The 27,898-nt window shown below is 32.6% G+C and overlaps 2 protein-coding genes and 1 long non-coding RNA gene across 5 annotated transcripts in view; 2 read left to right on the forward strand and 1 right to left on the reverse strand.

Annotated features, from left to right (window-relative positions):
* Positions 1 to 27,898, forward strand: part of Cth (Cystathionine gamma-lyase) — a 182,625-nt gene that overhangs the window by 145,630 nt on the left and 9,097 nt on the right. For both annotated transcript variants that reach the window (XM_072529897.1, XM_072529896.1), the window contains exon 6: positions 27,668 to 27,842. In XM_072529897.1, the coding sequence (XP_072385998.1) occupies positions 27,668 to 27,842 (175 nt within the window). The remainder of the gene's footprint in view (positions 1 to 27,667; positions 27,843 to 27,898) is intronic.
* Positions 16,481 to 18,138, reverse strand: LOC140439759 (uncharacterized). Its single transcript, XR_011950721.1, has 3 exons — positions 18,004 to 18,138; positions 17,291 to 17,522; positions 16,481 to 16,873 (listed from the first exon to the last, which is right to left on the reverse strand). It is a non-coding gene; the product is annotated as an uncharacterized lncRNA (long non-coding RNA).
* Positions 18,585 to 20,662, forward strand: LOC140439757 (uncharacterized). 2 transcript variants are annotated; one of them, XR_011950719.1, is made up of 8 exons: positions 18,585 to 18,691; positions 18,761 to 18,870; positions 19,016 to 19,196; positions 19,256 to 19,321; positions 19,392 to 19,481; positions 19,617 to 19,708; positions 20,296 to 20,349; positions 20,488 to 20,653. XR_011950719.1 is itself a non-coding variant. In XM_072529898.1 (7 exons), the coding sequence occupies exons 3-7, from the start codon at positions 19,280 to 19,282 to the stop codon at positions 20,566 to 20,568; spliced, it is 372 nt and encodes a 123-aa protein (XP_072385999.1). In that variant the 5' UTR covers positions 18,776 to 18,870; positions 19,016 to 19,196; positions 19,256 to 19,279; the 3' UTR covers positions 20,569 to 20,662. The 2 variants fall into 2 exon arrangements, 1 of the variants encoding a protein (XP_072385999.1); XM_072529898.1 differs by lacking the exon at positions 18,585 to 18,691 and having other exon boundaries at positions 18,776 to 18,870; positions 19,604 to 19,708; positions 20,488 to 20,662.

The raw sequence follows: 27,898 nt of genomic DNA on the forward strand, positions 1-27,898 counted from the left end.
TAATTCGTGAATAATATCGCACATTGAAATCAAAAGTGGCACTATATAAAAAACTCAATTTTACAGTATAGCTGTTTAAAGTTTTTTAACATGATTTTTATGCCCAGACTTAAAAATAAATTGAAAACAAGCAATGTGATTAGTTTTAAATAATAATTTAATTATCTCTTTTTCAGTATAAAATAACTTTTAAATAAATTAACTAGTGTTTGTTGAAAAAAAAAGGTATTTGAAAAAAGAAATTCAGTATAGTGTCACTTTTGTTTTTATACAATCAATTATTTTTTGTTTAATGGCATATTTAATTCATTAACTCTTCTTCTATTCTACTACTCCAATTGAGTAAATGAATGTCAGGAATAAAATAAAAACTAATTTTAGATGAATAAAGTATTTATTTGTATGTACTACAAAAGAAAGTCTTACTCGAATCAGTCACGACAATATCACGCAATGTTTTAATTAAAATAAAATATTTTAAGACTATCAAAATAAACTAAGAAAATAAACGAATCGTAACAAAAAATGCAAATAGGCATTTGTAAAAATGTGATAATACTTAAGAGCTATTACATTTTCAATTAAAAATACTTTCATAGTAGGATCGGTAATATCCAGAAATCAACCCCGCATCCACAAGACTCCTCACGTCATTTTTCTTCCTTTCAGATATATCCAATTTTTGGTGGTACAATGGTTTAAGTTCTTGAGGTCGGCTGTTTCTGGATGTTCTTTTTGCCAAATCAAGTTCCTTGAAGTCATCAAAATAAGACGTTTTATAGAATATTTTAATCTCATTCATTACGTTCTTTTCAATTTTAATGACTTTTATATCAGACAACTTTACAACCGCACCATCAACATTCCTATTCAGCTTAATAACTGGCAGTTGTTTCAAATCCATAAAATCTTCGTATCCCATCTCATTTACAATGTACGGCATCCCACGTTTTTTCGAACTTCTGATGGCACAGACGTATTGGGAAGGTACGTAAATGGGTCCAGATTTAAGACTTTTTTTTACTTCCTTCTCAATCGTTGAATGTACTGCGTCCCCTTCATTTTGTGTGTGGCCTCGGATTAAGAACTTATGGGTTATTGATTTTACTTTGAGATTTAATACTGCATAGACGTACATTCCAATGATAAACTGGTTCTTCTGTTGGCCACAGCAGTTATCAGAATAGAACACTATATCAAGATCTTTATTAGCGAAAGAAGACTTCTTTTGCAAAAACTTCAAAACACAGCTACCTATTTCATTGGCTCCACGATTGCCTTGAGATTCATCCCAAAAGTAACATTCAACATTGTCTGTTTTCAACTCCGATATGGTAAAATTCAAACAATTTATTTTGGACTTATAATAGAATGTTGATACGTCTCCTTTAGGAACCGTTATTACCGTTTGTAAGTCATAGCATGCAACGATAAAACAATCTGTCACTAGCTTTTTCTTCTCGACTTTTTTGTTTTTCTGCTAAATGGCGGTCATAATCTTCCTTCAAAGCTTCCTTTCTGGGATCTTCAGCCAGCTTATATATTGTGCATTGTTCACATTGGTCCTTTTTAGGTACGAACAAACTAATATTAAATTCTTCGTTGAAAATTTTTCGATAGGAATGTACCATAACATAGGGTAGTCCTTGCTCTATGCTATTGTCTTTGTAGTCTGAGTAAAGATCCATTACTGTTTTTCCACCATCGATGAATTCCTTCGAGGTTTGCTGACGCAAGTAATGGCTCTCGATTCGAGGGATGCTGTTTATGTGTGTTTTTACTCCTTCTACCAAATCGATAGACAACTTTCTGAGATTTTCATATCTTCCTCTCTTTTCACCTTCTAGAATAGCAGTAAAAGAATCTTTTTTTTCCAATACAGTTCTGATACACCTGTCAGTTATATCTAGTGTATTTTTGTAGAATGTCTTGCATACTCTGGTTTTGGTACTATTTATTTCAAAATAAAAAGCATTTTTTGCCTTCCTATTTGAATTCATTTTCTTGTATTGATATTTCGGGATAATATTTTGAATACTACGAGCTATGTATTCTCTTTGTCGGTCTAAGGAAGCCATAGCCCAGTAAGCATCAAACAGTTTTTGCCTTGACACTCCAAATATTTTATCTGAGCATTTCAGCCGACAGTTATTTCCACAAGTTTGTTTTAGAATTTTTGCCGGAAAAACCTTTTTTGTTTTGGAAGTTATAACATATTCTTGACCGGCATTTCTTAAATTCTTCGCAATACTGGCATACCTCGGCTTCTTTTTCTTCTTCTTATTTGGTTTATCATTGCCATCAGATGCTGAATGGGCGGCATTATTGTCATCGTGAGCTTGAGTACTTTGGTCATCTAACTGAGAATTTGAAGCTGTAGGAGCTACATTATCAACTCTATAATTATTGTCAAAATCCCGTTCCAAAAAATCGTCATTCAGCAGCGTGCCAGAGACATCATTTGCAAAATTCTCTTCGACATCATTGCCGACATAATTATGAGCAGTTTGGTCATTTGTAAGATTTTCGTAATTTTTAGTAACTTCAGGTAACTGGTAATTTAGGTCGTTATTTATCCTGCAATTAATTACTTTGGCTTCATCAGTTTTTGAAAGATTAACATTGCTTGCAGAAGTTTCGGTATCATGAGTACCTTGATTAGCTTTAGAGGTTGTAGGCAAATCAGACAACGTACTTGATGAAGTCGAGGAACTAGAGGAAGAAGAAGAGCTGGATGAAGATGAGGATGAACTGGAGGATGATGAAGTCGAAGTAGATCGGCGGCGTTTCTTTTTTGGGGGTAAGTACGTCCTATCATCATCTGAGGCGGGAGAAAAGTCGCCATCATCACTGATTTCAGCAGGTAAAAGGTTAGAGCTGTCTCCAATTTCATGTAAATTATTCATAATATTTAAAGCAGAAGATGTTATTTCTGTAAGTGGAACATCAGGCTGTTCGAAGTTCCTGGTGGAAGTAGGCACAGTATTTTGGGTATTACTGTCATTCCCAATTGTCAGTTGTAATATCTTTTTTCCTCTGCTTCTTGATGGATTCATGATAGTTCTTGTACCTTTAACAAATAGTACTTTTTTAGGTTATATTCAAAAATTAAAGTCATTGGTAGTAAATACATAGAAATCTAAGGTGATAAACTTATAAAATAATGAAATTAGCCTTTTAAAAAGTTTTAGCTTTTATAAAATAATACGGAATAAACGTGATAAAAACAAAATGTCGGTGTTTAATATCCTAATTCTCTAATTAAATATACATTTTTAAATAAAACAATGACACTTTACTTAAAATGACGTCTATTTAATATGGCAAGAAATTAAAAATATGACATTTAAACCACAAAAATGACACTAAGCACAATATGCCCCTTATTTATTCTATATAAACACAATTATCTGGAATAGTTGAGTAAAATATCGGCACTTTACAAAATAAGCCAATATATATATATATATCGGTTTCAAAACGTCTTGCGTCGTTGTCCGATGCCTAATTTCCACGAATTTCTATCATTCCATTGTTCTTCGGTCAAGTCTCGGGAGCTCATTGCCTTTGTTATTCCCTCCTTCCATGTTCTTTTTGGTCTTCCTCGTTTCTTACGATTTGGTGGTATCCATTTCATGGCGATTTTTGGTAGTCTTGTTTCTGGCATTCTTTGAACATGGCCATACCATATAAGTTGTTTCCTTTCTATGTCTGTTGCCAGTGATCCATCTACCCCCATCCGATTTCTTATTTCATCGTTTCTAATTCTGTCTGCTCTAGATATTCGAAGTGATCGTCTAAATACATCCATTTCTGTTGCTTCGAGTTTTCTTTTATTGCTTTCTGTTAGTCTCCATGTCTCTGCACCATAGGTTAAGCTGGTTTTTATGAGAGATTCATATATATTGTATTTTCGTCTTTTACCAATTTCTGAGCTCCAAAGAACTCCGTTAAGGCATCCAATTGTTCTACGGGCCTGGGTTATTCGTTTTCTAATTTCCCTATTGTCTGTGCCTGTGGTGTCGAAATCAATTCCTAGGTAGGTATATTCAGTGCAGAATGCAATTTCGGTTGTGTCCATCTGAATGTTGGATAGTTCTGCGCCTATTGGGAGATATTTTGTTTTTTGTGTATTGAGTTCTAAACCCCACTTCTTGTATTCTTCCTGTAGTTTTCTGGCCATATATGTCAGGTCTTCTTTATCGTTGGCTATAAGGACTTGATCGTCTGCAAACTGTAGGGTATATAGGCAAGTTTCTCCCAGGTCAATGCCCATTCCTCTGCACTTTCTTTTCCACTGATACAGTGCTTTCGCCACGTAGATTTTAAACAATGTGGGGGATATGCAACACCCCTGCCGGAGTCCCTTGTTTACAGGAAATTTTTTTGAAAGTCTATTTCCAATTTTTATTCCCGACGTTGATCCTTCATAAAGCTGTTTAAGGGCGTTAATTACTGTGTGGTTAATGTTTGTTTCCTGCAAAACTTTCCATAGCTTTTTAGCGGGTACAGTATCATAGGCCTTCTGAAGGTCTATAAACATAAGGTGGGTTTCTTGATTGGTACTTGATCTTTTTTCTATTATTTGTTTCAAAACAAACACATTATCGGTGCAGCTCCTTCCCGCTCTAAAGCCAGATTGTTCCTCTTCTTCTTGTTCCTTATATTCTTGTTCGATAATGTCTCGAAGTATCCTTCCATATAGGCGACTTAAGGTACTGGTTACTGATATACCTCGATAGTTTGAGCAGTCCAGTTTACTTCCCTTCTTATGTATAGATGATATGAAGGATACTTTCCACTCATGCGGGACTGGTGCACCGTTTAGATATTGGTTTATACACCAGGTTAATCGTTCAAACAGTTTGTTAGTACCGCATTTGATTAGTTCTGCTGAAATTCCCTCCGGACCTGCAGCTCGACCATTTTTTAGTAGTTGTATCGTTTTTATGACAGTCCTCTCATCGATGTTTATCGTTTCTCCCTGTATGTGTATTTCAGTTGGAGACATTTCTCTATATTCCTCTCTGTTTTCTGTTAATAGATTTTCGTAATGTCGGATCCAGTTCTCTGTTGTTATTAATTGTATGTTTGTTTCTCTTTTTTCATTTGATTTAACTTTTGTCAGGAATTTCCACGTCTCTGAGCATTTTCTACCTCCCATATATGTGTCTATCTCTTTGCATTTTTTGTCCCACATTTCTCGTTTAGCTGTGTTTACTAGTTGTCGTGTTCTTTTTTTAATATCTTTGTATTCTTCTCTATCCAACTCCTGTTTTGTATTTAGCCATTTGTGGTATGCTTTTTTCTTCCGAAGTACTAGTTCTTCAATTTCTTGATTCCACCAAAGTTTTTTACTAGCGGAATTAGTTTTTAGTCCAATGGCCTCCTCTGCTGCTTCTTTGATGCTACTCGTTATGTTTTCGTAAACTTGTTCTACTGACTGGTCTTCTATATTATGTAGCAACTTTTCGTCTAATCTGTGCTGGTATAGGTTTCTTGTGCTTTCGTTGATAAGGCTGTTTAAGTTATATCGTTTGTTCGTTATCACTTCTGTTTGTTGAGGTTCCTCATTAACGTTATTGTCCTTGTTAGATTTAAAAGGAAATACCATTTTTGTCCTAACTATATAGTGGTCGGAACCACACGTCGGTCCTCTAAGTACTCTTACATCATTCACTTTTAAGGTAGTGCTTTGTTTGACTATTACATAGTCAATGATCGATTTTAGATTCCTTGTATGTTGTACCCATGTGTATTTGTGAATATCTTTGTGTTTATAGAAGCCGTTCATTATTCTCAGAGTATGACTCTGACACACTTGGATCAGCCTTTCTCCATTGTCATTCAGGTTTATTTCACCGTAGGGACCGATCACCTCACTGTTTATTCTTTGACCCACCCGGCTATTCAGATCTCCCAGTATTATCAGTTCTCGTGACTTTCCTATGTTGGTGATTATGTCGTTAAATTTTTCGAAAAACTCGTCCTTAGCAGCAATTGATTCGTCATCTGAGATGGCGTAGACTCCAAGAATTGTCACTGGCGTTTGATTTATGTTGATATTAACACGTATGATGTTTTCGTCGATTGTCTCGAAATCAGTTATTTTGTGTTTGAATTTTTTGTGTATCATTACAGAGACTCCTCTCTTTGCTCTTTGGTGTTTTGGGATGCCACTGAATATGTGTGTATAGTTATTTACAGTTTCTGTGCCAGTTCCTTTTTTCTTAGTCTCCGTCAAGACTACTATATCCATGTTGGCGTTTTTCAGTTCATGAATAACTTCTTCCATTTTTACTCTTATTCCCTGGACATTCCATGTACCAATATTCAATATCCGTTTCCGTAGCTTGTGTCTTTTTCCATATAATCCGTCCGAAATTCCGAGGCAAGCATTAGGCTTTTTAGTAATTTCCAGTTTTTACAAGTGACAGGGAACTGGCCTGACGCCTAAACCCCCAACCTGGAGGACCAGGTAATTTTTCCTCAAGGTTTCCTTCCTCTAGATCGACTGTCTTTCGGGACTTTAGAGATCGATCTTCCCTTCTTGTGTTTTATTCCTGCCACTTCCGCCGACTTCGCCGTTTCGATTTTGTTCTCATCCACCTTCATCGCCGTTGTGGTCTTAGAATAGAGTATTGATTTTATACAATCCCTAAAATCAAGGGATGCCACTTCGCCATCCGCCATCCACGCCGTACCGAAGATCTTCTTCTCCGCCGTGCCTACCGTTGTGGTCTTCACCTGTATCCCTAGGCAGGGGTCCGTGTTATACCCCACAGAACTGGGTCCCAACCTGAACTTAGCCATCTATTCACTCCGGCCTACTGAAGTGATAGATGCCCACCCCCGCGGCTTGGACGCGCCAGGTTGGAGTTACCCACGTGAGCGACAGAGAAGATGACTCTGTGCTCCGTGGGCCGAGTTAATGGGTATGTATGATTCCATACCCAAAAGTAATAATAATATAATAATAATAAGCCAATAACGAAATCATAATTTGATGTATTTTTACTATCAAGTAATTAAAAAAACGACATTATACAAAATATGTCACTTTTTCACTCACCTCAGCTAAGACTCGTTGCGGCGGCTGGACCTTTACTGGTTTAGTGTCGGTTTCTCGGTCACGACCCATGCTCGCGACAACAAAGTAAGAAGTGACATTAGCGACGTCTACTGAAAACCGAGCGAGCTATTACAACGGAGATCTTTGCAACGGACGTAGTTTTGCTCGTAGATTTTAGATGTCGCTGTAACTAAAAACCACCGAATTTTGTATAATGCCACTTTTGATTTCAATGTGCGATATCATACTTGTGCAAAGATCCGGCGAACCGACTGTAAATTTACATAGATAGGGTAAAAAAATATATAAGTAAAAGTTGTAGGAAAAGAAATTGTTCTTATATAACTTTATTTATACCAAATTATTAATAAATTATTTACAATTTTATTAAAGAAGTATACATTAATCATAAATATTTCTGTTTTACATTCAAACTTACCTTAAATATTACTAAAAAAAATTAAAAAACAAAAGTTTTTTTAAACAAATTAGGTAGTTTATTTGACAATGTATTTATTGAAATAAATATATTATTCGTAATGTACGCAAAAAGTACATACAAGTTCAAAAATAAACGTTGAAAACTCCCTTCAGCTCCTGCGAGTTTCAAAGCCGGCGAATTTAAAGGACACATTTTGAAGCTTTGTGGACGATTCCATTAAAGGGCAAAATTTTTAAAATTTGGTACATTAAAACTATAAAGTATGTACTTTTAAATAACGCTCATTAGATTTCTTAGTTGTTATAAACAAAGCTGCTATGAATTAAATAAAAAAAGTGTCTAACTTTGTCCCACATTATTTTAGGATATTTTTTTTTGTTTCAAATTTGTGAAAAAAATCAGGCTTTTTAAATATAAAAAAAATATTCTTACATGCAATGGTTAAAAAGTTATTCTAATTGTTTATAAGCAAAAATGTATGTTTTTGCAAAATTATTTTACAATATTTAAAATTAATTTTCCTAATTTTTTATAAATGTAAATAATAGAATAAGTCTTCTTCTTTCAGAAACTACCCTTACTATTACTAAAACATATAATTTTCTGACTTATATTGTTGCAAACAAAATTAATGTGGGATAAACAAATAAAATAACTTTTAAACTATTTGACCTATCAATTTGAAATTTTAACCGTATTTCAAGCACTACAAGACACAGCATTCCATAAAATATAAATGTTATAAGTTCATTTTCAAAAAAGTTATTAACATTTATAATAAACCGAAATTTTTGACTTACTTTGCAATTTCCTAAGCAACAAATAAGGATAGAAACATTTAGAAAACGCCATTTTGAAGGGTTTTATATGACTTATAAGTTTCTTCTCTTCTAAAATTTGTTTAAAATGCTTCACTTTTTGCTGATAGACGAAAAAAGGAAAACTTTTCCGTTTTTCGACCTTAATTTGTTAATAACTAATTAAGTCCAAAAAATCGACTGCAGGAAACATATACTGTCTTATTAATAAAAATTGCTTAGTCCGAAGTTAGTCTCGGACTAGTTAGTCCCAGATTAAGCGAGTACTAACTTCATTTTCAGAATGTCATTAATAAACATGGACTAAGCTCAGACTAACTAAACCTTCCTTAGTCCTAGTTACAACAAGTTTATGTTGGCAACCATTGCGAATAAGAAGAAAAATGGAGCGAATTTTATGAAAAAGAAGAAAAATATTTGAGAATTTGACCACGGTTCGTAGACTTACTAGCTTAGACAAGGAAAGAGAGAGGACGCGTAACCGTATCGCTCAAAGTGAAGCCAAACTGCCACCAGGAGGTAGTGGCCAGCGGCGTATCTTTAGGGTATTTTTAAGGATTGATTAATTCGTATTTAAAATGAAACATTTTTGTAAATTAAATGTTTTATTTAATTTATTTTATTTTATACAAATATTTTGGAATCAAAATTAACGAAATTTATTTATACTGCACATTTACAGCAATGATGCCAATTATAAACACACAGTTGGTCAATACAAAGAAATAAGAACATACAATTTATATAATACAACAAAATAAATACACTTTAAAACAATAAATAAGGGTGTCACAATTTATGTAACATAGTACTCTTTTTTTATATTATATAGGTCAAGGTCTTCACTCACGATTAAATCGTTCATTGCCATTAAGCAGTGTGCCATGGGGGAGTTTGCGTATTCTGGAGTTATTTTAAATAAGTCTTTGGTCTGGTGCATTAAAATTTATAAATGAACGAATCGTAGGAGAATCTATAATTTGATAAACTATATTAAATATGAAAATGATTTAGGCATTTCTACATCTTTCGCTCAATAACACAGTGTCAAAAAGCATTCTCTGCAAGTTATAGGAAATCTTAAGAGGATAAATCCCAAATTTCTTCAGATATAAAGACCTTAAAAATTCCTCTGAATCCACTCTATCATATCACTATGTGATATTGTGGAGGGAGTCCAGATGGTACAACGATATTCGAGTTTTGACCTTACATATACATTAAAAAGCTTAATTGTAGTGTCACAATAAAATTATTTACTGGATCTTAGGATAAAGCCTAACTGTCTATAACAATCATTAGTTAGTTTGAGAATGTGCTCATTAAAGGAGAATGTGCTATAGTCGAAATTCAATAGGATTGTCAGGTTATCGCTTAGAAATGATAGATCCTCGAGGGGTCCGAGATGAGAGACGCGTGTAGTTCAATGGTGGCGTGTATATTTTTAAAATAAGGAAAATAATAGGAAACTTGCACATAAAAATATTTTTGCGTCAACGGTAAAATTGTTAATTTATGTTAAATATATTTTGTTAAAATGTTATGTAAAAATATTATATTCAAAATATTACGTCTTAACAATTAATTGTGTAAGCCAGATGTACACACAATATTTTCATTCATTTATATTATTTTTAGTTTAAGAAATATGTACATGTTTATTTTACAACATCTCAAATGCTAAATTATACTTACTTACTTAAGCCGTCCTTTTGTACCTTACGGTATCGAGGTGCTAAATTATATTATATTTTAAATCCAAAACTTTCTCCCTTATAATAATGAAATGTCACGAATATACTTCTGGTTCGTAATAATTTGTAATAAACAAAACCTATCATTTATAAATATCTTAAATTCATAACAAACAAGAAAGAAAATAACTTAAAAATATAAACGAAACTTTTAGTAGTAAACGTAAGAATAACTAATAACTGTTGTATCGCCTTGCATTTCCCCAATAGAATATCTTCCGCTGCTTTTTATAAAATTTTCCACCGTTAAGACATCAAACTGTAGATGAATTGTCAGATTAACCTTTTGAAAAACCCTCGTTAGTCATAATATGCGTTTTAAACTAAACACGACGTAGCATTCAAATTGAGAAATTTTCTTTTGAACTTTTATTTACAATCAATTTATACATGAGAGTTTTAAGTAAATGTGAATGAATTTGTAAATAGGTAATAGTTTCGAAATAACTTAGTAGCTTTGTGATCGACTTTGAGATCGGTAGAATGTACAATATTTTTTTTTTAATAAAATCCATTTTAACATATAAATACCAACTTCTTTACAGAAAATAATAATTCTAGACCCAGCAACCTAATGTAAACTACAATTGTGAAAAACAAACTTGCCATAATAATAATACTATAGTTATTAGGTACATACCTACTTAGAAAATTATAACCAGGTAGGACGAAGGATCTCACAGGTAGTCTCCGAATGTAGCAACAAAAAATCTCTAGAACTGTACCTATTAGTTATTATTTTAAAGAAATATTTTTATTCTGAATCACTTCCTGTTGTTAATTCACTATCACTACTGTCTTCTCCTGGAGTAATGATAATGGGCTCGATAAGAACATCAACACGCGTGTCTACGTCCCACATTTTATCTTCTTCTTTCTGTGTATGTTTAATGCATGACTGCCAGTTGGAAGCGGTTATATTTTGTATGGCTTGGTCTAATAATAATTTGACATCTTTTAATTTAAAGGTTGTATTCTTTTGCGCTACCTCATTTTTTATTTGTGTCCATATTGGCTCGATGGGACTCAATTCACAATGATACGGTGGAGTTCTTAACCCTTCAAAACCTACCGTCTAAATATCCATACGCAAAACATACCATTTTTGTTTAACTTTACAGCGAAAAGACGGCGCTGGTTTCTGTTTATTGTGTCAAATATCAATTAAACAACGTGTCGTGTTTATATTTTACCGGTTAATTGGTGTATTTAGTTAAAAATTTGGCTTCTAAATCAAATCAAACTGACGTGACAACTAAATTCCGTCAAAAGTGGGAGAGGAGGTAAGTCTTTATACAAAAATATTGCTAAGTTGTTATGTTTTTAGTCAGATTCTTTGTTTATTTTTTCATTTAGAGGTTATATTACACTACTGTTTATATTTAGTGGTATACAGAATTAATTTGTGTTACCGAGGGTATTCAAAAATTAAGCGTATGAAAATTCATACGTTAGGATTTTATGACCATTAGTTTAGTTAGGCATTGTAATTTTATATTTGTTTTTTTTAGGAGACCACTCACTACCGAAGAGCTAATAGCGTGTCTGGAAGAGTCCAATAGTGACGATGAACTTGCCGGTGCACAATTAATAGACATTACATTGTTTCCCCCTGAAAACGACGGAGACACGGATACCGATGAAGTTCCAGAGGAAGAAAATTTGGTGAATACTAATAGCGTAAATTAATTGGGCCCTGGTCTACTAGCAGAGTGCTCTCAGGTGGAAATAATTACACACGACCGTGAAAGGATGGAATTGAATTTGGGACCCTCTCTACTTCAAAAATGAGAACAGGATTAGCATACCTAAGCCTAAAAAATTGAAAGTCGAAAAAACAAGACGTTCGCGGAAACCCTTGCATTTTGTAGAAGAGTTGCCAGAGGATTCTAATTTAAAAACAAAAAATCAAATTCAAAATCGACCTCAAATCATAAATGATATGATCGAGTCAGGAGGTCGCCCAATTGATTTTTTTAAGCTTTTCTGGCCATTGGAATTTGTTCAACAAATTTGCGAAGAGTCCCAAAAATATGCGAAGTACAAAAATGGAAATGAATCTTTTACAATTGCTCCTGAAGAGTTCTATAAATTTTTGGCTATTTTGTTGCTTTCTGGATATGTGAAACTTCCAAATCGAAGAATGTATTAGGAGAAATCGGCTAACACCTACAACCCGGCTGTGTCAAATGCTATGTCCCCGGATAGGTTTCTGGTTATTTTTAAATACCTTCATTTTAGTGATAACAACGAAACTGATCCACAGGATAAATGCAGAAAAGTAAGACCCGTTTTGAAGCATATGTCATCAAAGTTTCAATTGTATGCAAACCCGTTACCTACTGTATGGTCTCTGGATGAGGCGATGGAACCCTATTACGGTCGTCATCATTTCAAACAATTCATTAGGGGAAAGCCCATTCGATTTGAGTTTAAGTTTTGGTGTTTAAATACTCCTACTAATGGATACTGCGTTAAGTTTGAACTATATGAGGGGAAAAGCCAAAGAGATACTAATATACCTTTAGGCAGTTCTGTTACAAAAAGGATGGCTTTAGGATATGTTCCTGAAGGAAGTGAAATTTTCCTAGATAATTATTTCAATTCCTTGCTGTTACTTGAAGAAATGAATGATCTTCGTACTCCTACACCTCAAAGAACCTCAAATGTCCTTGATGAAGTTCGATATGACAGACTGAATCATTGGCCGATAAAAAATCAAACACAGAGACGTTGTGCAAGATGCCATAAATGCGTTACTTTTATTTGCAGCAAATGGAATGTTGGACTTCACATTAACTGTTTTAAATTGTACCACTTGAGATAAATTTATTTTGTTTATAATTTTAAGTTTTCTTTGTAAACGTTCATTAGTTCATTAGTTTCGTTTCTATTATTGTATAATTTCTAATAAAAACATGGTGTTGTGAAAGCCTAGCGTATGAATATTTAGACAGCTATTTACGACCACCTAGGTATATTTGAAACAAAAATGCCTGAAGTTTATTGTATCTTAATCCATTTTATTGCCAAATTGAAAAGAAAAACATTTTTGAATAAGTTTTAAGGGGGTCAGGTTTTGGGGGGTTAATACGGTGATGCCATGCTCGCGTGCCATTTCGTCTACTGCAAATCTGATGTATTAACTCTTATGTTCGCGCACTATATCAAGTAATTGAACCTTTCATCATGGATTCATCAAAATCTATATTTTTACTTCTTAACCAATCTATTATATCTGCCTTTCGAGATGCAGAAGTCGGTATTTTTTCCATACGACGGCTGTGATAAGATGCATTGTCCATTATAATTACCGAACCAGGATCTACAAGAGTCAGTATAGACGAAAACCACGTTTCAAACACATCCGAATTCATATCCTCATGATAATCGCCCGTTTTGATTGAGGTAAACACATTTAAATCATCTTGTAAAAAACCTGAATCACTTCCAATGTGCGTTATAATGAGACGTCTTCCTTTGCCCGAGGGTGCTTTTAAGCCGGTTGAAAGTCCCTCAATCAAAGCCTGTCGCGCACTTTTAATATTCAAGTCTTGCCACACAGGATTTCGTATGACCCTCATTCAACCACGTTTCGTCCGTATAATAAATTTTTTTACCAAGTCGTCTAAAATCACGAATTTTTTGCAAATATTTTCTCCGCCGGATCACTAATTCGTCTCTCTCGATCAACAAACTTTTCCGATTTCTCTTCACATACCGAAAGTCCATTTCATGTAAAGTTCTTTGTAATACTCTCATGGATATTTTATTTAAAGTATCATCTGCGTCTGCATTAACTTCTCGTTGAATAGCCTTTAACGTGGGCAGTTCGTTCCTAAAATAAAATCCATGAACTTTTCTTCGGATTATACTTTTCATACTATCGTCCAATACAATTTTTGCACGTCCTTTATGGATTGGTTTTTGGATAGGTTTGTTACCTTGAATTATTCGGAAAACCGTATGAGCCGATACTTTCGTTAAATCTCCAGACAATGCCGCGACGTCCTCTATAAGCATATCTGGATATCTTCTACGCAATCCCTCATAAACCGATTTTATCATTTGCTTTTCTCTCACAGACAACCTCTTTTTTTTATTTTGTTTATTAACAGATGTACTGCACGTTGGTTTTGATGCCATGATGTTACCCGACGGTACGCTCATGAAATACGACCACCCACCTGATTTTAATGGTTATTTGTGGGTGAGTTTTCACAATGTTGCCGTATTGCATTGAGAATATTACTTTCGAAAAGAAATAACGGTGTCCGCCTGCCTCTCTATTGGCATTCAGGGTATACCTCAATGGCACGGATAAGCTGCAAGCGGTACTAAATAATAAATTTCGCAACAAAGCGAGTGTACCTTCTCTAGTTCGGACTTCCAATAGATGTAACCGTCAAAAATGATAATTAAGAAGTGTATTTGTGTGCTAATAAATAAATAAATATATAGCCGCTTACCACCGAGTGTTAACGAACTACAAAATGTCTGCCCTGACAATCCTATTGAATTTATAGTATAGTGAATAACACCCCGAGATCTCTGATTTTTGTTAGCATTTCAAGTTTTACTTCGTTAATAAAATAATCGGTTCTTATGATTTCTCGCTTTCTAGAAAAAGTCAATAGTTTACATTTTGATTCATTTAAGTTCAAATCAATATTTTTACAGAATGTGGATATACCTTGAATATTTTATTGTAAATTAATACAGTCATGTTCATTTGTTATTGCAAGAAATAATTTTAAATCGTCTGCAAATAGAAGAAACTTGGCAAATTTTATATAATCGGTGATGTCATTTATGAACATAACAAAAAGTAACCTGACCTGGTTATAAAAGTGTCCGAGTAGCAGCTCCCAAACTTGACTACATTAGTACGGTTGGTAAGGTAAGATTCAAAGAATTTTATAAGTTTGTCAGAAAGTACATATGACCTCAGTTTTTTTAATAGTATTGAATTATTTACTCTATAAAAGGCTTTTGCTAAATCAGTAAAGATAACATCAACTTAAGAATTATTTATGGTTGAAGCAATATAGTGAATGAGAATGCACAGATTTGTTTAATTTGATTTTTTGTTTATGAAACCATGTTGTTCTTCAATTAAAGTTTTTGAAACATGAGTCTACAGTCTATTGTACATAATTTTTTCCAAGATTTTTGAAAGAGAAGGCAATACTGTTATAGGACGATGATTTGATATTAAACTGGTATTTCTAGATTTGTGGATAGGAGTTATTCTACCTGCCTTAAGTGCATCCGGAAACGTGCTTGTCTCTAAACATTTATTAAATATCATTTGTAGGGGATGTAACAGGACTTCTGAATACGCCTTAAACAGATAAAAAGGAATCCCATCCACATATATAGCTGCACTACTTTTTAAAGACTTAATTGCAATATTGATTTCTTCTAGAGTTATACAATCAACACATAATTGTTCAAGCCCATATTCCTTCTTATTATTGGATTAGTGTTAGAATGTATAGATTCAAAATAATGTGCAAAAGCATTTGTTATATCACTTTCAGATTCGTAACATTCATTCATTGTTGTCTGATATAACGAGATCCGCTTTTAACGAGGTAATTAGTCTGCCATTTCAGTTCTCTTGATAGAGGGAGTCTGCTTTATTAATTAATTCCTGAAAACAACATTTTATAGAATCAAAACGCACTAGGTCATACATGTTAAAATTTTTGTTAACTTCAAATTCTAACTGGTTTTTCCTCGTGATTTACTATGGAATCATTAACACGAGAATTTTACTGTCACCATTGCATGTGGTTGTCTTTTTCAAGGCAAATCACATGTTATGATAGTTTTTTGTGACGGATATTGATAATAAAATGAACAACCTTTCAATAAAGTCGCCCCAGGAACGCAATTCACAAATATTGGCAATATTGTTTTAAAGTCTTCTACTTTAAAATGTATAAAATATGTCTAAATTGCCGATATAAATGAGTCAGATTAAATTATTAGAAACATTTTTTTACCAAGCAACAACATTTTGGTTTAATTTAGTAATATTTTGTATTTTGATAACGACATCTGACGTGGATATAAAGTAATTTCATGAATATTTCCTTATTAAGGACAAGATTACTCATAATTATGTGTATAAGTAAAATTTTAAATTAAAAAAAAATTTGGCCTTAATGGGTAAGCACTAATTTACTACTGACCTTGGAACAAAATTTCTTGTGTTAAATGGTTTCTAAGAAGATCTATAATTTCTGATCTTCTTTTTGTAATAAAATGAATTCTAATATTCAAATATTTTAAAATTATAGATTCTATTAGAAAGTATATATGATTAGTTGTTGATGTTAATACATGGTCTTTAAGATTTTTAAATAATTGCAGCTGAATGCATTCGAACATAATTTTATTTTTTATAATATCGACAATTTTATTCGTATGTAAAGAGCTTTCATACAGTTTTATAAAATGTTCTGAAATATTGCAAATTTGTATTACATCTTTTGATGGATAAGTTAAACCACCACAAGATATTTTGTAATTAAAGAATTTAAAACATTTTGTGAATCCCCAGCTAATTCTTGAACACAGTATTTTAGCCGTCTCGTTTTTTTAACCGTCTAACTCTTTGATTTAATTGTCTGATTTTCTTTTTACTCTTCATTTGTACCGCAAATAGTCTTCTTCTTAATTTTTTCTTGCGTGGAGTTTCATCGACTGCCTGGGCTGAAGTTGATGGGATGTCCACCAACGAGGTTGAAATTTCAGATTGTCTACTTTCTAAACAGCGCTAAAACAATGAAATAAGTTATTAAATTCGGAAAATAGTTTCTGGAGCTGTATCAGTCATAATAACCAAGATTGAAAGAGGTGAAGGGGATATCTATAGTTCATATATCCTAACCACGATCCAATAAGCTCTCAAAATTAAAACTTTAAAAAAGATGTATTGAATTAAAAAAAAAAATATGTGCTAATGACCTGTGCTCTTCAGGTTATTAAAACAAACACTTCTACCAATAGCGTGTAATGGAAGTATAAAAGAGATTCTGAACTTTACTGTGGATAATTTGAAAATATAAAAGACATTTTATGTTTAGAGGGTTGTTATCTAATACTTAACTGAATATTTTCAATTATTAGAAACAAAATTGTATACCAAAAATGTAAAAAAAACTTTAGTGTGTTAATTGCTATAAAAGGTTACCTTTCTTCGTTTTTTAATCTCCTCAAATATATTAGGAACCGCACTACCTAATAAATAGGTTTTGTCACCACTTGTGTGGAACCATTCTTTTTCGAAATTTTTCGAACAGTCTACTGGTTTTTGTCATGTCTACTGGTTTTTGTCATGTCTACTGGTTTTTGTGGGCATCCAATTAACAGCATTCATTTGTTGAACCCATTAATTTGTTCTCTCGGTATTATTGAGAGGAAATCTGTAAAAACATAACATCAGTTTAAACTACTAATTTAGATACTTATAAACAAAACTAATTACTTAATAATACTTTTAATGACCGCTTTTATACCTACACATTGTAATGCCACGAGTTACTGAAAATACCTCACGGTAATACTAATATAGTAATAATAAAATAATTGTTTATATAGGAATATTACTATATAAACAATGGTAATGCCTAAAAAAAGAATGCTTAGAAATTTAATTTATTTTTTATGGAATTTTAACCCTCAACGCACACCGCCACTGGCAAATCATCATGGTGTGTGAGTGAAATGTCGGAAATTATTAATTATAATACAATTACTGAAATAACTATGCATATTTAGCATTCTTATTTACTAATTTAGATCTCACCTTTCCTTAAAATACTAATTTAAATAGGTTTTGAGGTTTAAAGTTGAAATGAGAAGTAAAATCAATTAATACCTAATTACACTTTTATAAATATTTACCTATGAAACGATATTCCTGGTGTTTTCTGCTCGCGGCGATTTTTACAAAGAATATACGCACAATTCACCATTTTGTAGTCAAAAAAATCGGTGTTCAATTCACTTTTTTTTTAACTTAAAAACAAAACTGGTGTCACATCTATTGTTTGACACCAAAAAAATGGCGGACCCATCGAAAAGTGGCTTCACTTTTTGAACGTTGGTTGAACGCACGGTTCCTAGACATACTACAGTTGCCTCTTCCGCCTAACCAATGAACATTAAGCCCGAAACTGTACTCTCGAGACGTAATTCTTCCCCTTCAACCAATCAACACTGCAATCTACCTGCCCTCTACATTCAGTTTCAATCGCCAATACCTAAATGGGTTTTGTAATCTTGTGTACTCTGGTGACGTAACTCAAGCATCCCCACCCCAGTCGGAAGAGGCAACCGTAGTAAGTCTACGAACCGTGGCTTGAACGAGCGTTACCCGTCCTCTCTCTTTCCTTGTCTAAGCTTACTACGAACCGTGGAATTTGACAGTTAGCATAAGTTGGAGTTAATTTTAGTTGGACTGTGTTCTGAGAGAGTTTGTTTATATTTTATATTATTTTTTTTTACCTGAAAAGTTTAAACTTTTTAACTTAAAATGACCGAACAAAAAGCAAAACGTATTCGTTCAATGAATTGGGATGAAGAAGAAAGGGTAAGTAATTTGCTTAAAAGTTTATATTAGAAATTTTCCTATTTCTGATTTTTTTTTGTAATATTCCAGCAATTGTTTCGCAGTATTTTGAGAGACTATTCCCACATCATAGAGGAGAAATCGTTAAATGCAAACTCCAATAAATCAAAAACAAAAGCATGGGAAGCAGTTCATCAAAAGTGAGATATTTTATATGTTCTAATAAAATTTCATTAATTATTAATACCTATATAAACATTTTTGTAAAAAGTACACAGAAATTTCATATTTATTTATTCAATTTGTTTAATTAACAATTCCCGAACTTTGTTTGTTTTTGTTTAGGTCCCAATGGAAACACATAATGAATGCCCGCAAGGTGTACAGTGATTATAATCGAGAACAGAAAAAGACTGGAGGTGGACAGGGACCCACAATTCCAGATGTGATAGTGATGGAGATTAAAGACATCATGAATCCTGCAGAGTTGTTGAGAGATCATAATTTATATAATTCTGTTGGCCCTGTGAGTTTTTATATAATAGGTATTATTACATACATTACATTAAATTTTGTTTTTCACAGATAATACAATTATGAACCTATGAAATGGAACCAAGTACTAGTGAAGAAGTGGACACCCAATTAAAGGTCAGTGGATTTATCAAAGATTTAAATTTTTTAATTATGGTATATGATTAATGAAAACATGTTTTAACAGATATTTGAGAATGATATATTGTCACCGATGGAGAGTGAAGAATTTACAGAGGTGGAGAGTGAACAGGTGGAGATTGAAAAAATAAAACAGGTTGGTTGATTTGATGTGCCAGAGCTAAATAATGAGTTAATGACCATCTTTGCACAATAGTTTACAAATTTTCATTTAATTATAATTAAGTTTTGTTTGTGTAACCCATATTATTATATTAGTATGTTAATGAAGGGGCAAGCACATCAAAAGGAAAGGACATACCAAGCATCTCCACTCCCATTAGGAAAAATATCAAAAATATGGAACGCAAAATTAGTAAGAAGGTATGTAGGTATAAAAACAGCACCTTTGGAAAATTTTAATTAACAGTATATATTCCAAAAGTATTCAGCTAGCGAATGCAAAGGTTTATTCGGTCATTTTATTTGGCAAAAAAAATAGAAGACAGCTACTTTATTGATTTAATAAAAACGTTTTGCTTTATATTTCTAAAACTTCATCAGTTCACTACAAAAAAAAAAGATGACAAAGGCTAAGAAATAAACCTACCATTGTGCAATACATACTCCCTTTTTGCAGTGAACTGATGAAGCTTTAGAAATATAAAGGGAAACATTTTCATTAAATCAATGAAGTAGCTGACTGCTATTTGTTTTTCATCATTCACTAGCTGAATACTTTTGAAATTTAAATTGATGGTTACACGATATGTATATATATATATATATATATATATATATATATATATATATATATATATATATATATATATATATCTATATAATAATTTTTAGTCATCATTGTTTCTACTTCATATAATAATATTGGTCTAATTATCTAATTATTGATGTTTATATATTCTCATCTTACTTTTCATAGTCAGTATTTTAATTAACTTTTATTTTTCCAGATATCCAAAGGTAATTTAAAAGAGGATGCTGCAAAGTCTCAAATCATGTCAAAGGTATTTAATTATATAACTTCTGATAACTGCTATGTGCATGTAGTAAATATTAAGTCCTTAAATAAAGCTGAAATTGTAACAGTTGACTGCCAAACCTTTCCTTTTTATTCATATTTTAACTATTATTATAATTTGCAGGATCAAGAATATGTGGCAAGTTTGGTTCAATTTTCAAGAGAATTAAAAAAAATGAGCATAAGAAATATATGGAATTTCTAGAAATTGAACATAAGAGACGCATGAAAATTATGGCAAGAGAGCATAGGATGGCTCAAAAAGAACAGAGCCTCAAAATAAAAATTCAGGAGGAAACTTTAAAAAATATTTTATTACAAAGAGAAAATATAAAAAATACTAATAAATAGAATGGATTGTAAAATATTTTATTAAATAAATTTTGTTTTTAAAAATTTTCATTAACAAACGCAGCTCGTGCTGCATTCCCTCTTATCGTATTATTTATTGCAGGTATTTCTGGCATCCCATCATTTCCTGATTGTTCAATATCATCAACCATATCAACTTTGTAAATGGCAATATTGTGAAGTATTGCCAATGCTATAATATATAATTTTGTGTTTTCTAATTTGGTGGTAAACCCATGTAATAAACACCTAAATCTTTGTTTCCACACACCAAAACACCGTTCCACTGAGTTGCGGGTTCTTATATGTGCCCTGTTGTAGCGTCCTTCCTTTTCTGATCGTGGATTTAAGACAGGAGTAAATAAATAAGATGTGCAGGCATAGCCTGAATCTCGTAATAATCTGCCTTTGAACTCAGATTGCTCACACCTACGTTTTAAACTACACTCGTTAAATATTCTGGAGTCATGAGTGCTCCCTCTCCAGTGAGCTACTATGTCCATAATTTCCAAATTTGCATTGGACACAATCTAAAATAAAACAGACGTTTATGTCTTGAAATAAAATAAAATAGTATTACATACTAGTAAGTGAATGAAACAGCTGAGTAATTCCAGTCATATTATTTTTGAAATAAATTAAAAAATACAAATTTCTGGATTTTCACTAGCGTTCTATTTATAACTTGTCACAACTGTTTGACATATGTGACTTTATATATATAAGTCACAGTCAAGCAGTTGTTTATATTTAGAAATAAAACCACACTGAACATATACAGAGGTTTTGTATATTTTAAAAATATATAAATTTTAGACATTTAGCAAGTGGTTTTGAAACTTTCTTGTGGTTTTTTTGCTAAAATTATTTTATATGAGCCCAGAAAAGGTGATTTATGTTTTGACATATACAATAAATTTAGTAAGTGACCAAATTAGCCTAGAATTATTCTTAACTTACTTGTACATTTATTGAACTATATCCTTTTCTATGTATGTAATATTGTCCAATGTTTCCACTAACTTTTGATATTCTTCTATGAGTGCAGTCGATAACTCCGATTACTTGCCTAAATCCACATATTGCATAAAAACCTGCAATTGTGGCATTTTGTTCCAAATCATTTTCTGGCATTTTAATCCAACGAGCTCTGTGCTGTACCAGAGCTAAAGCCACTTGTTTACAAACAAAGGAGACTGCTGGCTGACTTATACCTCTAATATCTCCAGCATCATCTTGAATCTGTTGAAATTATAATGTAATCAGTCAATTTAGAAATTAAATGTTGCTGAGCTTATAGTGTAACTAATAAATATTTAGAACTAAAAGTTAACAATACTAGATGCAATATAGATATACTTTTATTAATAACTTTAATAAAAATGTCACCTCTCCACGGGCCCAAGTTCTTATTGCAGACAAAACTTTTAAATGAGTAGGTATATGTCCACCTCTGGAATCACCAGATAAATCATCTCTAAGCATATCTATTATAAAAACTGCTGTGGCTTTTGAAAAGCGATATTTGTATGTACTTAAATTCATTTTCTTCTAATTCTTCTAGAGGATTTTTTCTAATTTTATATATTTTAATATGTCTTAGATGAATATTATTTCGCTGATTTCTATAGTCATTAAGTTGTTCTATTAATCTTAAGTCATTGATAAAATAATCTTTCATTATTAAATAATGTATATGAATAATCAAAAACAATTACAGATTTACAGGTTATGAATACCAAAACTCAACTCAATGTCAATTGTCAAGTTAGTCACTCTCTAAACCTGCCACTACCTCGGATTAAATGTTAGTCCGAGACTAGCCAAGGTTTAGCTTAGACTGTCCTTAGTCGCTGTTTATTAATACGAAAAATGAATGTTCTGGGTGTAGTCCTGGGACTAATGTTAGTCCAAGGTTAGTCCGTGTTTATTAATAAGAGAGATAGGTTTTTGTTACAGAGATCCGTACTACTCAAAACAACTATCGTGTGCCTGGCTGGACGAGTGTCAAAAACAGGGTACATTTTTTGGTTATTTCCCTGGCCTATATCTACCAATATAGTTATTGTAGTCTGCAGTAGGCTTACAGTTTGCCCAAATTAATTCAATAGTATTGAATTCGCAGTGACAAGGAGGTACTTTCAACACTTCATGGCCGTGCACTCTTAATAGCTTACAATTATATACACATTCTCTTTTCTGTTAATTTGTAATTTGTAATCATTTAGGTTTTGTGAGTTTTGCGTTATACTTGATCTTGTTTGTTGTCAATCAGGTAATAATTTCCATTCTAGTTGAAACAGTGAAAGTTTGCTTTTCTAAAGTGATATGAAGCATTATCCATCACAATTCATGATGGCTTTTCTAAATTGGGAATTGATCGTTCACTTATACATTTACTTAAAATGTCATTGTTCATTTCCCCATGATAATCAGCTACTTTAGATTTTGAGCAAAATAATAAACTTGCTTTCGAAGAACCAGCGTGAACAATTATAAAACGTTTACCATTATATTCTTCTGGTTTACGTTTTAACACATTTTTAACACTGTTGTCTTGCCAGAAAATTGTTTTATTTCCCTTTGAATAATTCTATGTTTAATCAAAAAATAAAATCTCTGGGATGCACACTAATAAGATTTTCCACATATTTACGAAGGAACTTTGCTCTTAAGGCAGCAATACTGGTACCACCAATTAATGCTCTTCGATCATTGTTCTTTTCGTATTTAAATCCCAATTATTTTAACAAAATGCTAACAGATGGTTTGCCAATAAATACAATGTATTTACCCTTAATTCATTACTTATACTTTACAGACTAATATCGTTCTCTAAAACTAGCTCAGAGAGCTGTTCTAACTAGTTCAGAGACAAGAAAATAAGTGCTTTGTTTTTATAAAACTATAAATTATTTAAATTAAATGCAACAGCTACTCTCTTAAATAAAGAATAGTTCAATGATGTGTATTTTGATAAACGAACATACGTTTCAATATTTTACCTGTTGAACACATGAAAATGGTTCCAAACACCCTCCATTTATTTTTTCTAATTCTAAATACTCCAACACATTTAACACAAGTTGCTGCGCTTGAGAATTTAGTGGTTTACCAGTCATACTGTAAAAATAAAAACCACTAAAACGTATTTCGTATCACTTCATTGACGAGTTTTAAACAAACTTAAATAACTAAATGTCAATTTATAGCTTAGAACAGTGTAGTCCAACCTCAGGCACGCAGGCCGCATGCGGCCCGAGGCTCGTTAAACTGCGGCCCCGGCAAACACATTTCAAAAATATTGCCATTGATAACTTTTACCTGTTCCAACCCTGTCTAACTTTCCGTAATCCTAAGAAAGTAGTTAACCTTGAACACCTACTCCCGATGAGCGTGCAGTTAGCTTAAGTCAGCTGCACGTGTCGTGTTGAGTTAACAGTGGCGAATAAATTAAATGTTAAATTCAGAATGAGTAGTGCCAATAGTGAAAATGGGAAAATCATTATTTCCTCATCAAATTAAAAGGCAAACCTCAGTGAATTGTTTGTTGTCAAGTACTCGCGGTATCAAAAGAATACAATATTAGTAGGCATTATGAAACCCAGCACAAAACAAACTACGACAAATATCAAGGTGAAGCTCGCAATACTCTTGTAAAAGAACTTAAAGCTAAATTGAATAAACAAAAATCTCTATTTACAAAACTGACAGCTGTTCAATCATCAAGCTTAGCAGCATCATATGAAGTATGTTTAGAGCTTATCAAAAGTAAAAAAGCATTTAGAGATGGAGAAATGATCAAGTAGTGTGCCGTTAAAATGGCGCGATTCTTTGGAGATGAAAAGATGGCCAAAAATTTTGAATGTGTTTCAGTTTATCATCAAACTGTATCTAGAAGAGTTGATGAGCTGAATACGCATGTATTTAAAAAAATGGTCGACTCAGTTCTCGTCATCTCTCTCTTGGAGAGGAATTAAATACTGAATATAAGGACGTCCCCCTACATTCTGAGATACGCTGGTTGAGTGCAGGTAAATGCCTTGGAAATTTTTTTCTTTAAGAAAAGAGATCTTACTGTTTTTGAAACGGAAATTGTTATAAACACGGACGTATTTATAACAAAGCTTAAGAACAAAACATTTCTTCAGGAACTGGCATTTCTGACAGACATTACCTCTCACTTGAACACATTAAACCTACAACTCCAGGGGAAAATAAGACAGTGTCACAGTTGGTTAGTCAAATTGAGACATTTCGCAAAAAACTTACGACCTCACACATTTTCCTGCGTGTTTCGAAATAAATGAAGATGAAACTATGGTCGATTTCTCGAGGTTTGCAAAAGTTCTTACAGAAATAAAAATTGAATTCGATGAAAGGTTATCGGAATTTGATTGACTAAAACCCAATCTTGAGCATTTTAACAATTCAATGGGAGTCAACATCCAGAATCAATCAGCAGAATACCAATTAGAGCTGTGCGAACTACAATCCGATTCGTTTTTTCAAGCAAAGGAAAATGAAGACATTAGTACATTTTGGAAGTTAGTCTTCAAAGATCGTTTTCCTAAACTTCGTAACTTTGCGTTTAAACTATATTCAATGTTTGGTAGGTAGTACGTATATATTAGCGTGTATTAGACTCACTACGACTAGCATAGCTATAGATGTGCAAAAGTTAGTAGAGGATAAACTCTTGCCTTAAACATCCCATTGATTTTTTATTAAATTTTAAACATAACATGTAAATTGTAAACCATAATAAAATACTTGTAAATAATATTTCGTTTGTATATTATTTTTTAAAATAAACTTTTTTAAAACGAGTCGAGTTCTCTGGCCCTTCATAATAATTTCAAATTTAATACGGCCCGCAACGTCTAAGAGGTTGGACCACACTGGCTTAGAATATGTATTACCTATATTATTCGCTAATAAATAAATTCTTACCCTAATAAATTGAACACGAAGGTAACGGTTAGTCTTTATAACAACTGTTTGTTTAAAAATAATATGTATATTGAAAGTAAGAAAAAGTATTGAATATTTAAATGACACGAAAACAGTGTATAAACAGTACAAATGCTCTCAAAACAACGGTGAATGAATGTAGGTGAATCAATCACAGACCAATCGTCCTATGGCAGTATGCTGTTGTGTATAGACAGGCAACTTAAGTTCATTGTTTTAAAATGAAAAAGACAGTAAAGATTCCATTTCACGTACAAATCGTCTATGTATCTGTTTATACGTATTTCGCTTTAATAAAGCTCATCAGAACAGTTATTCATAGGCGTTCTCAACGTGAAAAATAGATCTTTTCTGTCTTTGGGAAGCAACGATAAAATGGCTTCGAAACGGACGCAATAGCGACATCTGATATTAAATCCGTAAAATAGTTTCGAAACACAATTCAGATTTCTGCTTTAATCTGAACCTTCTATAAATGCAAGGTATAACAGACGTTGATAAAGATGTTAATCAGATCTATTTTTCACGTTGAGAACGCCTATGAATAACTGTTCTGATGAGCTTTATTAAAGCGAAATACGTATAAACAGATACATAGACGATTTGTACGTGAAATGGAATCTTTACTGTCTTTTTCATTTTATTCGGATCTACTCTGTATGAGTACAAGAAACCAATTCGCTAACGATTTCTGCTTAGTTGAGGAGACATGTCGTGGAATGCAAATTTTAGATTCCCCATGTCTCTATTAACATCTTTATCAACGTCTGTTATATCTTGCATTTATAGAAGGTTCAGATTAAAGCAGAAATCTGAATTGTGTTTCGAAACTATTTTACGGATTCATTGTTTTAGTTTTTGTGGGTACCAAAGATACGTAATATAAAAAATAATTCGTGAATAATTTCATACCTGTGTAAAGTTCCAGCGGATAGACTGTATTTAGATCTGCGATGATCTCGACGGCACAAAATCTTTGATTTTCTTGTAATGCGTAGAAGCCTCTGTTATCTTTCTGTATTCTTGCCCGTATTTCACTGTTCATGTCGTTTTCGTGAGTTATAGGGGCATCTAGATACTGAAATTATTTGACACTTCAGAAATTGTATGTGCCCATACTTATATTTTGTCTTATTCTATCTCTCTACCTGCTATGCGGTTGATATGCATATATTTGATTTTTTTTCATTTCTGTTTAGTCGTATCTTTTTTGCTTGCTCTTTCATTTTTATAAAAGTTTTCTTTGTTTTGAAGATGCTACTTCATTCAGTGTCGACGTCGCGCGTCGTCGGCATACGCCAAAATCATTTGAGGTCTTTGGTCCGAAAACACTTAAGGTTGTATGTTAGCTTCTTTGATGGCCATATCTAAAACTTTGTTGAACAGAATGGCAATAACCCATCGTCTTGTTTTAATCCAGTGGTAATAGAGAATGTTTCCCTGGTATGTTTTCCTATTCTAACATATGTTTTCTTTTACATATATTACGGGGTTATTCTACTTCTTAATATATTTCGTAGTGCTCTGGTCTTATGAGTACGGTATAACCAAATAAACACCCGTGCAGCAATTGAGAACATGACAGTTCATCATCATTAATTACTAAAATTATATTTTACGCATATTTTTAGCATATTAAATTTAGCGTATAAAATTACAGCAAAGTAAATGTTTTATGATATTTGTTTAAATGCTTTTATAAAAGATACATCCATCGTGCTATGGCATTTAAACTCATTAAACAACGCCGTAATGACCTTATCAAAGCAATGAGTTGGATAGAAGTTCAATTTTAATTGTCTTAAAAGATATTCTCAACACAACAGAGAATATCTTTGTTTTGATATTGTGAAAAATGTCTTTTCAATAGAGAAATTATGAATAATAAAATCTATTTTTTTAGCTAATATAAAATCTATTTTTTGTTTAAATTCCCTTTTCCTTGCCATACGTTGTTTATATGTATGTAATTTTTTTAGGTCTTCAGTCACATCCACAGTATGAGCTTTTTAAAAGTCAAACCAGCGGACATAGTGGAGTATTCTCTTTCGTTCTGAAAGGTGGTTTAACTGAATCACAAAAGTTTTTATCTGCACTTGAAGTGTTCACTCTTGGTGAAAGTTTAGGAGGTTACGAAAGTTTGGTAGAGTTGCCGTAAGTTTTTATACAATCTTTTTGAAGCGAAGCTTCTATACTGGCGTTGTATTTTA

This window comes from Diabrotica undecimpunctata, chromosome 4, assembly GCF_040954645.1.
Source record: "Diabrotica undecimpunctata isolate CICGRU chromosome 4, icDiaUnde3, whole genome shotgun sequence".
In the NCBI taxonomy this organism is placed as follows: domain Eukaryota; kingdom Metazoa; phylum Arthropoda; class Insecta; order Coleoptera; family Chrysomelidae; genus Diabrotica; species Diabrotica undecimpunctata.

What these genes read in the sequence shown, in the direction of transcription:
- LOC140439757 (XM_072529898.1), top strand. Translation starts at nt 19,280, where the DNA reads ATGGAACCAAGTACTAGTGAAGAAGTGGACACCCAATTAAAG. An exon ending in AAGTGGACACCCAATTAAAG is followed by an intron (nt 19,322 to 19,391) that starts GTCAGTGGATTT and finishes ATGTTTTAACAG; the next exon opens with ATATTTGAGAATGATATATT. An exon ending in AGATTGAAAAAATAAAACAG is followed by an intron (nt 19,482 to 19,603) that starts GTTGGTTGATTT and finishes TTATTATATTAG; the next exon opens with TATGTTAATGAAGGGGCAAG.